Source organism: Varanus komodoensis, unplaced genomic scaffold (assembly GCF_004798865.1).
Source record: "Varanus komodoensis strain SLA01 unplaced genomic scaffold, ASM479886v1 scaffold6_2, whole genome shotgun sequence".
Lineage (NCBI taxonomy): Eukaryota > Metazoa > Chordata > Lepidosauria > Squamata > Varanidae > Varanus > Varanus komodoensis.
In genome coordinates, this window is record NW_025336346.1 from 4,633,879 (window position 1) to 4,644,886 (window position 11,008).

Genomic DNA, 11,008 nt, shown 5'->3' on the forward strand with positions numbered 1-11,008 from the left:
TTTTTCCTAAGTTAAAAAGCCACAAATATAATTTTTCTTCCCAGGCCCCAGCCTCTTAATTTTTCCAGTTGCCCTTTCTTCGCCTGCTCCCACAAAATATAAAACAAAATAAATCCTGGCAGTCGTACACGTTTTAAGCAATTAAAGCTGCTATTAGAAATTCGCCTTCAGTCTGTCACAGGGCATGCCTGAGCCACAAACCTGCCAGGTGAATGGGATCCCAGCCACGGTGCCCAAGCGCGATACGGAGAGACCCCATAAAGGAAGCCGCAGCCAAGAGCTGAGCAGGGCTGAGAAAGTAATTCATAGGCTGTGGAGGTTTTTTTATCATTCACAGAGTCGCCATTAAGTGGGAGATGACTCGATGGCAAATAACACCATCCAGGATGCCCTGTGCTTCTCTCACACAGCTCTCATCAAACCCGGATCTGGCACTGGTCTCACGTACACTTAAGGAGTGGTCTCGTTTTCAGACTTTCCTTCCCATGAACTGCAGCAAACCCTCCTACTCGTAATCAGAGACTGCTGCGAACTCCTGCTGTCCTGAACTTGGCCCCAAAATACACGTTTGTCTCCAATGCTCCCTTGAGAATTACCAAGCAATTATTATTATTGATGCCTCACGACCTTGGAATGCCTGAAAAGGAAGTAGCAAGCTCCAGCTTTTTATTTTCGCTTGTACGCTGAGGGACCCCCTGAGCGGCCTCCAGGGGTCCTTATACTTCCCCTCCCGTGATCCTTCACCGTGCGCGATGCCTAATGGGAGGCGCAGTCCAGCAACCTCTGGAAGACTACACGCTCCTCGCCCCTTTCCAACGCACTGCTCTGCAGTAGAGGATCGGGACCGTTTTAGACCTGGCACAGCTCCGGCACAGAGACACCCGTGGCTATTCGTTCCCCGTCTCTGCCTCTCACCTCTGGTGTGGGGACATGCCCTGAACAAATATGGCAACGCCTCCTCTCTACGTGGAGTTCACCTTTGTCCTGCATAAATACATGTCCAGCATTGGGCGCTGTTAGCGGAAAGGGCGCGTTGCTCTGGTTTCATTCAATGGCCGTTCATCCAATCGGCGGCCGCCAACTCTCCCGTCCCGAAAGCCGCTTCGCCAACCAGGAAAGGCAGCGTGGAGACTAGGAGTACAGTGGACCAGTGGCACCCTCGAACGTAAGGGGAAGAAATGAAGGACAGCCAATGGGGATTGCGAGTGGGCGGTGAGTGTGTCGTCAAGGTGCCGGCTCCAAAGGGGTTTAGTGTGAATCGAGCAAGCGGCCGAGGCGGGTTCTGAGAAGGAGGATGCGGGCGGCCAACGGGCTCTGGGCGGCGCTGGCCTTGATCCTGCTCCCCGGTGATAGCCACGCTCTGCGGCCCGGAGAGTGCGAAGGTGAGTCGGAGGCTCCAATGGGCGCGGAGGTCGGGAGGCGACCCGGGGTGGCGGCGGGAGGGGCTGAGCAGCGCGGCTCGCCGGCCGCCCCGCCCGGCTCCGAATTCGTTGCAAGTCCTGCCCAGGCGCTGGGTCCGCTCTGCGCGCGCCTGCCTGTCCGCTGGGACGAATGCCGCGTCCTCTCGCGGGGGCGCTGCGCGGAGGAGGACGGCCCTGGAGCGGCCGGCGTGTGCATCTCAGCGGAGCAAGCCGATCGCCGGTGTCCCTGGCGGCTTCGATGAGTGCGAAGAGTTGCACTCCGTGTAGTCCGCCGCTGACTGCCCCGTTGGAGAGATACCTGTTGGCAAGGGGGTTCGGAAAGTTCGTGGAAAAAGTTAGAACAAGGCAGCTGCCCCAACGTGGGAAGGGGGTGGAAGTTGCGCTCCAAATTACCTGGAAGTCGCCAGGTTGGCTTTTGGTGCAGTCACTAGTTTGTACAAAGAGGGAAAACTTTATGGCGAATAGGTGTCTGCTTCCTGATCATTATTGGGTATTATTTCCATGATCTTGAAAAGTGACTGTTAAGTTTCCTGCTGTTCCGAGTAGGAAAGGAAAGATGACGGAAGTTCTGTAGAGTTTTTTCTGACTCATAGGTAATTCTGGCCTTAAGTTTGCCACTGACTAGTGTAAGCAGTGGAGTACAATTACAATATATGCTCGCTGTATTGCAATTGACACACGTGGCTCATCCCTTGTACTAATTTGCAAGTGGCTTCTCCCGAAGAATGTAGGCTCTTCCCGTGTATTTTTGTTGCTGATCACATAGTTAAGGCAGCAGTAGTGTGAGTTTATCCTCATGTAAGAGGACCATGTTCCCTGTTTCCTCATTGTCTGGTTTTTATTGTATGAATAGTGACTTCACTAGCTACTTTGATTCATTGATATCTTTCTCCAGATGGGCTGATGTTTATGAAAAGTTATTTTAGGAGCTAAGATTCATTCCTAGAATATGATGAACAGCAACACTTTTAAGCATATGAAAAGTGCTGCTGCTGCACCCTTGATAGGTTTTATATATTTAATATTTCATTGCCACCTTTCTTCACATAGCTAGGATTTCCAGTAGGGGTTTCTAGGGAAGTTTGTGCCATTCCCTTTTTCATTTCAAAAACTGAGTACTGCTTGACTGCATATTTTAGACAGAAAAACATCAAGCGGATAACAGCTTAGACAAAAGCATCTTGTAGAGGTTTTGTTTTTTTTTTTTTTTGGCTAAGGATAGACATTGCACAGCCATATTTTATGGAACTTGATGGATTTGTATTGTTAGATTAACCTACTTATTACTGTTATATCCCACCTTTCCTTCAGGGAGTTCAGGATAGCACTCTCTCCCCACTTTCACATGAAATTTTACACCCTTGCCAACCCTGTCTGATAGGTTAACTAAGGAAGTGATTGGCCCAAGGTCACCCACAGAAGTTCTTAACTAACTGGGAATTTTAAATCTAGGTTTCATCAATCCTAGTGAAACATACTAGGATGTTTTTAATTTGACTTATAAGTAGCCATGGTTTTACTTTCTCATGATTTAGCCAGGCTAATCACATACCATTGGGCAAATGGTGACCATACGATCTGATCTTCTAAAGTAGTAATGCTGAGTACCACTAGAGGAATAAGTGTTTCACTCTTGCATGAAACTATGAAAACAACATACTATGTCATGAAGTATGGGATTAGGGAACATTCTCATCTTTTAAATGTTCAGTTCATTACTTTGGCTGCTTTGCCTCTGGTAAATACAGCAGCCGGGAGAAGGATAGTATCCACTAAGAACCATAAGAGAGTCATTTTTTCATCTCTGAGAAATGTACTGTCCTGTACTTTGAGACAGTTAGAAAGATGAGCATTGTGATCAGCTCAACATCAGGCTTAGAAAAGAAAAATGTTCTCCATCATCCAAATAAACTGAGTGCCCTAATTTAAGCCCATGTAGTCCTGCAGAAGGTGCATAAATACAAGGTTATTAGCCTGATTAACTTGTGCATTGCAGCTGTGTTTTCTTTTCTCTGAATTCTGATTTGTTCCATTTATATGCATTGTAAATCATTGATGAAAAGAACGCTTTTTAGAGGATCAGACCTTTCTCACATTGCATTGACAGTATCGGAATTCCTGTTGCATAGCTCCTTCCAGAACTGCTTCAGGAAGGACAATGACAAGGCTTCTCTGGAAACTAGGATAATGTTGGTGTGGGCTTTTCCCATGGTGTCAAGTGCTTTCTAAGGTCATCTGTAAACCCCATTCTACATTGAAGATCTGCAGTCTGTCACTGCAATAACTGCTGCTTCTGATGATTTTATGGCATGGGAGAAGCCAATCTTAAAACGTAAATCCAGATGCTGATTTAAAAGCAAGCAGATGTCGGAAGGAGTTATGTGATTTCTACTTTAATTAAATGGAAAACTAGCCTTATTACAACATAATACTTTCAGTGAATTTAGCTAATGCTTGCAATGCATGATGGCTTTCTTCCATTTTTCCTTTATGATGATGTCTATTCATATTTAAGCTGCCCAAATCTTTAGGAAAGTCACACTTAAGATAACAGGGTGGTTTGCAGATTATATGTCTTTTTTCTTGCTACAGTGTGTGTGACTTTTTTGGGAAGATTCTACCAGAGCCTACAGGACAAGAATGTTGCATTCACACCAAGCAGTATTGAAAAAGAAATCTTGACTACCTGCAAACAGGCAAAAGGCAAAGAGAACCGTCTGGTAAGAAGCAGTGATTGGGTTCAGGATCTAGAGCTAATCAGATGAAAAATGCAAGTAGAAACAAAGACGATAGTAAACAGATCAAGGTTTTTACAAGACAAAGACTGATAAAGTAATGAGCTCTAATAAGCACTATTGAAAGCTGCTGGGAATGGGGACAGTGGGGTGATTCTTATTGATCTGCAGTATTTCTATTGCACATTTTGCCCCAGCAGCCGGTTCTCTAAGATTAGTAATGTATTCAAATAAAACAATTCCACCGTAATAGGGGCAGGGTGGTAGCAGTAATATGAAGCAAAAAAAAAAAAAAAAAAATCAGACGTGTATTTTAAAAGCATAGCAAATGAGAAATATTTTTATGTGTAGCAACACTCTCAGTGATGGGGCCAGGCGGGCCTCCAGGTCGGAGATCTCGAGAGCCTGGGTGCCACAGCAGAGCTGAGATTGTCCTGTGCAGCCACTGTCTCAGTCTCTCCTTGCAGTGGGAAACTGAGCTCAGTCTGCCTTGTGTGATGGGGCAGAGTGTGATCAGGAGAGGTTGTCCTCAAAAATCCTGGCCCCGTCCAAACCTTAAAGACAATAACTGAATTAAGCTCACCATCGAGGAACTAGGGAAGCTGGTACAACGGCACTTGCTATTATATTAAAAGCAAAAAATGAGCACCAGTTATATTTTCTGTTGCTGTCAGGTGAGATTTCTGAACACTTTTCAACACTATTGTATTCCGGTAATTCCACCTCTGAGTGTGTGTGAGAGGAAGAGAGAGCATGCATGGGGGCGGTATCTCTGGGAAGGGGTGAAACGGCACACCAGACTGAGCAGTGCAGAAGTGGTCCTGTTGATCACTAGCACTTGGCCATCCGGAAGCAGTGCTGTATCCAAGAGCATTTCTAAGCTGCAGACCTGTTTTTCATGGGGAGGGTAACCCTGGCCAAAACAGACTATGCCAATTAAGAAGCAGTTTCTGGTGTCCTTCACCAAATCAGGATCTCTAAGGAGTCCCAGAATGGAGGGCATTTTTCTCGTATATCCATATTGAACATAACTTTTACGTGTGGGAATAGATAATTGAATCCAGTCATATCAAGCACAAAAAGATTACAACAATAGCAGAAAAATCAGTATCATTAACAGCCTACAGCTATAGAAAGCAGAACCATAGCAACACTGTTTCCCTTAAGAATATGAACATACTTTTAAGTTGATAACTCACATTTTCATATATGAGGCAAATTTGACAAGACCACTGAAAATAAGGTACAACAAAGGACTTTTTTTAAAAAATCCTGATTATTCACTTTCTATTTCCCCTCTAGTGCTATTACATTGGAGCAACCAGTGATGCAGCCACCAAAATGATTAACGAGGTGTCAAAACCGCTAAGTAATCACATCCCTGTTGAGAAGATTTGTGAGAAGCTGAAGAAGAAAGATAGTCAGATCTGTGAGCTGAAGTATGGTGAGTACACACAGATGTTGGTTACAACGTTGACCAAGAATGTGAGAAAAGCCATGCTAGACCAGATAAGAGGCCTCTCTGCTCCAGCATTCTCTTCTCACAGGTTTCTGCTTGGCTACTGTGGGAAGCCTACAAGCTGGCCACGAGTGTAGTAGCACCCTCCCCTTGTTCATGTTCCCCAGCAACTTGAGTTGAGAGGCGTATTACCTCAGATAGTGGAGGTAATACATAGTCATCATGACTAGTAGCTCCTCTCTAAAGCCATTCCTGCATCTTGCAGCAAATTCCATGTTTTAACTCTGTATTCTGAAGAGTACTTCCTTTTCTCTGTCCTGAATCTCTTATGATTCAGCTTCATTGAATAAGCTTAGATTCTAATGTTATAGTAGAAAAACTTTTCAATCCACTTTCTCCACATAGGTTTATTCACCTTTATTATGTGTCCTCCCACCCCTCATCTTTTTTCCCCTAAGTGACTGGACTTCAATGGCTATTTTAATTTCAGATGAATTAATCTTCTGATGTGAGTTTGAATTGGCTCAAGCAAAATGTTTCTTACATGCAAGATCTCTAGCTTTACGCTAGGGCACTTTGCACAGAGCTTTTGCTTGTGAAGGGAACTTAAGATGATTAAACTCCTAAGGGTTCCATTAACTGTGCATTGAGGTTCTGGCAAGATCCTAGTACTGCTGCAAGTCTGCCTGTAAAACACAGTGAGGTGCCCTGGGTTAAACCCAAGTGTTTTGTCTCTAGAACAGAATACCATTTTAATCATGGAAAAGTTAGTAAGGGTGGACGCAGGCAGGGGAAAGCCTTCCATGCAGCAAGCATAAATTGCCTGGGAATAAAACCTACTGATACAATCATTTGGATAAAAGTTGTTGGTAATGTTTTGAAAACATTGAGTGATAGAATTGATTTAGCACTGAGAAAATACCTTTACATAATAAAGAACAGTGGACATTTGTTGTTCTCATTATGTTCCATCAAGTCATCCCCAACTTGTGATGGTTCTATGAAGGAAAAGCCCTCCAAAATGCCCTATTTATGACAGCTCTGCTTAGCTCTTCTAAGTCTGTGGCTTCCTTTGTGGAGTTAATCCATCTCACATTTGGTCTTTTCTTCTTCCACCTTCAACTTTCCCAAGCATGATTGCCTTCTTCAGGGAATTTTGTCTTCTTGTGCTGTCTGATAGCCTTAGTTTTGACATTTTTGTTTTTAAGGGAAAGCTCTGGCTAGAGTTGATCTCAAACTCAGCTTGATCATCTTTCTGTCTGTCCAGGGTATTTGCAAAGCTCTCCTCCAGCAGCATATTTTGAATACATCATTTTTCCTCCTGTCAGCTTTCTTCACTGTCCAGTTTTCACATCCATACATAGTGACCAGTGGACACATATTTTTTGTTTTCTAGGATACAGAGATTGCTGTTAACTGTTAATTAGTTGTTCCTATTCCTGAGAAGAGTCTGGAGATTTTTAGAAGATCATATTCCACATTAACTAGCTATTTGGGTTTGTCTTATGTCCAGGATACTCAGTGTAATTGTTCTGCTTGACTATGGGCATAGTTCATACATAATGGTGAAACCACGGTTTGACCGTAAATTTCAAGCCTCAGGGTCATAGGCTTATATTCTGTCTCTGACTTTTTCATTTGCAGCAAACCATCGGTTGCTATTTCTTCCCTGACAGGCAAGGTATGGTTTGTCATACCTTGTTGTGGAGGAGATCAGAGTGCTCAAGGGGGAGTCAGAGCATGGGAACTTAAGGCTTGGGCCTGATGGCGAAATCAGGGTTTTCTGTTACATTTATAGATGGCCACTGTGTGCTTTTGGAGTTGTTATCATGCTGGCCATTGCTGAACTAATGACACAAAATAGCACAAAATGGAAGGCATTAGGCATAGTATGCTGTATGCAGAAGGGTTCCATGTAATGGGAAGCCATAGCACCACAGAGTGGGAGTTAATTGACTTTGTGTTATGGAGACTACAAGGAAGTACATAATCCTTTTACAGACTTATGGCACAGAACAGGGAGTGCATTTTGAATACTGAATTGCTTAAATACACAGTTCCTTTAACAGGAACTTATTTTGGAGAATCTTTCTGCTCTCCACTGAGAGGAACTGGAGATGGCAAGACAGCTTTCCCTTATTTCTCTGCAGGAGTGATATTTTAGTTTTAATTGTATTTCTCTGTGGCTATATTGCCACTTTTTCAAGCTAAACAATGCAAAAATTGAAGTTTCCCCTACAAATTACAACATTTTTCCTCCTGTGGCTTTTATTTTTATTAAAGGAGGAGCAGTTACATTAATGACAGATGTAAGAAATGTAAAATGATTTAGAAGGTAGCCAGCTCTGAATCCTCAAGTCTGTATTCCATCCCAATATTATATCCTCTTCAGAGGCTTACTGGGCAAAAAGATAACTTCCTGGTTAATATGGCCTGCATCTGTCCCGCTAGCTTCGTATAGATACAATGCCACACTGAGGTTTAACACAGCCTTCCTCACCTGCTATCCTCAGAAGTTTTGAACTTCAGCTCCCATCAGCACCAGCCATAATCTGAAGTTGTTGGGAGTTTGGGAGCTGTGACCCAAAACATCTTGAGGGCACCAGATTGGGGGAGGCTGGTTTAGCATTATACTAACAGAACTCCTAAGCTCTCCTCTCTCCTCATGGTCATGCCTTGAATTGACTAGTCTTAATTGTGACAAAGGAAACAAATCAACTTCAGTTTACAATTCTGTGTTCCTAAAATCATAGTTGGGCCTAACCACAATTCCAGGTTCAGTTAACTGAAAATGGAAGTAAACCCTGTGCCATTTTGGGGAGTGGGGAATACTCAAACCCAAATCTTGTTCACATAACTCTAAATCATAGTTTACATCTGCACTAGCTTACTGTTTTCCCTGTTCTTGTTTGTGATATCAGAAATACAGCAGAAATGTCTTCTGTTAGTTTTTATGCTCCCGGGTCTTTGGTATCTAGTTACACAGTTCATGTAGCCAGAGTCCCCTACTAAGTATGTGATGTCTTTCTTTCCAGTAAAAGACTCCAAGAACAATGGTATATTTGGCAATTGAGGAGGTCACTTTAAAGCCACATTGCTGTACACCCTTGACCAGAAACATGTCCTGCTGAAACTTTTGGGATTAATTCTGATTATTCATGCATAGGATCAGACTACAAATCAGAAAGCCATTCTCTTCTATTTTTTCTATTTTGTGGACTATTAATATGCCACCTGGTAACATGTCCTTCTCTTCATCAGATAAACAGATTGACCTGAGCACTGTGGACCTGAAGAAACTTAGAGTCAAAGAACTTAAGAAAATTCTAGATGACTGGGGTGAAACATGCAAAGGCTGTGCAGAAAAATCAGACTACATTCGGAAAATTAATGAACTGATGCCTAAATATGCACCTAAAGCAGCCAGTTCGCGGACAGACCTCTGACCACCATAGTGGCCTCTAGCACATCAGCAAGTCATACAAACTACGTTAATCTTTCTGTTTTCTTTCCTGGAAAGCTGTTTTTGTAACTTATTTAACTGGTTTCAGTGTCAAATTGGGACGGTTATTATACTGCTGGTTCACCTGCTTTGTCATGTCTCAAGTTTTTATTTCTCTTGTCTCTGATTTATGTTAAGACATTGACTTATGTATGGGATTTTTAAAATAAAAGTTATGAAATCTAGTGTCAGTTGAATTAATGGGACTGGTATGGGTTTAACTATCAAAACTGGCCCTTACCAGTTTTAGCGTTTTCAGTGCTTGAGGAATTTGTATACTGGTAACCATGACTGTGTTTTGATGACAGTCCATGGAAGTGTCTGGCCTGACATTCATGGCTTGTCCATTCACAATTGGATTTTTTACATTTTGAAAAATGCTGCTGCACATCCAGGTACTATGGGCTGCACATAGTATGTTGGAATATTGAACATGTATGCTGTATTTTAAGAGAATTATAACATGTCATACAAAGACCAGTGGCGACTACCTGATGTTAGCTAGCTCCATATATGTAAAATCACCTATTTGTGTATTTAAAATTGCCAATGCAAATGAGAATCATCATTGGAAGAATGGGTATCTGCCTCTCTTCCCCTCTACTCCCTAAGAATAGTCCTTTGGTTTAGTGTTTCAGTGAACTAAGAAGTAATGTCCATTCTTACAAAAGAAGTATATGAGCTCCAGTTGCACCTGCTCTGACTCCCTCTTCAGGCTGACGACAAGCTCTGTGGGTATAGGAGGGCATTAGCAGAACGTTCACTGAAGGTAAACAAAAAAGTTACCCTTATTATGAGGGGGCAGCAAAATGTGACTTGTAAAATTTAGATATTTGTTCTTCACTAAGAAAGAAGCTGCCAAGAACTTGTACTAGATGCTGTATTTATTCAAAATAGTTACTGTGTGTACAAAGCACCAAAGTCCTTCAGTAATGGTTGTGACATGCAGAAAGTTACAACTGTGTCTGTCCGTTAGTGGAATATATCCTTCCACAGACATCGAAATCTGCTAAAGGGTTAAGGGGTTGCTCCAAAGCAGATCTGGGGAAAGCAGACAGCTTGATGTTAGATAAAACTTAGAATACAAAGCTTTAGGTTATTTAGGAAGCCTGAAGGCACAGATGATCTTTACCCTTCTCCCAGCTGTTCTGAGAGTGGGGTAAAAATTTTAAAAAGGCTGCTAATCTGTGCACTTAGAGTGAGCCTTAAATCAGCATATTTATTTATTTATAAAATTTGTATGCCGTCCAATTACTAACATCTCTGGACGGCTAACAGCATAAATAATGATCCAATAAACATGCAAGTATATACTGTAAATCTATCATGCCCGATCTTGTTTTGACCAATATTTTGAGAACTGCATCGAAAAGTATGAGTATGATGGGTATTAATGGGCCATGGTTGTTGTGATACTAGATGTGTTATTGAACTAATGCAAAATGAAAACACAACTAATTTTGTAATATGCTCAGTATGTGTGTGACATGATATAAAGCATGAGTGGAGAACCTGTGACTTTGAAGGAGCTGTTGGATTACAGTACATAATTCCTGAACAATTGGCCATGTGGCTGGAGTTCTTAGCATTTGAGTCCGACATGTAGATGGACACACCCAGACCAAACTAGCATCTTTAGGTAATATTTAAACAACTCTTAAGTCAATCTTTGCACTTTTCATATACTAAATATGGACATTACTGTTTCAACAGTGAAAAATTTGACTTATCTCTTGTGTCGGTATATTTTCTGTAGGATTTGATTCGAGTTGCCTCAATAAAGAACAGCTATGTCAAGTTTCTTTGGCGGACATGCAAACCCGCTCCTGTGTTATTTGCGGCAAACTGATCCCTGCCTGCTTGGCTTCCATTGCGGGTAGCCAGCTTTCTA

General features: G+C 42.4%; 1 protein-coding gene across 1 annotated transcript; it reads left to right on the forward strand.

Moving 5' to 3' along the window:
• Window positions 1-1,224: 1,224 nt before the first annotated feature.
• Window positions 1,225-9,302, forward strand: MANF (mesencephalic astrocyte derived neurotrophic factor). The gene is made up of 4 exons (XM_044451599.1): window positions 1,225-1,382; window positions 4,014-4,141; window positions 5,459-5,600; window positions 8,877-9,302. Exons 1-4 carry the CDS (start codon window positions 1,295-1,297, stop codon window positions 9,059-9,061), a joined length of 543 nt encoding a protein of 180 aa, XP_044307534.1. The 5' UTR covers window positions 1,225-1,294; the 3' UTR covers window positions 9,062-9,302.
• The last annotated feature ends 1,706 nt before the right edge of the window (window positions 9,303-11,008 follow it).

Coding starts and splice junctions, on each gene's coding strand:
- MANF (XM_044451599.1), top strand. CDS start 1,295: ATGCGGGCGGCCAACGGGCTCTGGGCGGCGCTGGCCTTGATCCTGCTC. Junction 1,383..4,013: donor GCGGCCCGGAGAGTGCGAAG/GTGAGTCGGAGG, acceptor TTCTTGCTACAG/TGTGTGTGACTTTTTTGGGA. Junction 5,601..8,876: donor GATCTGTGAGCTGAAGTATG/GTGAGTACACAC, acceptor TCTCTTCATCAG/ATAAACAGATTGACCTGAGC.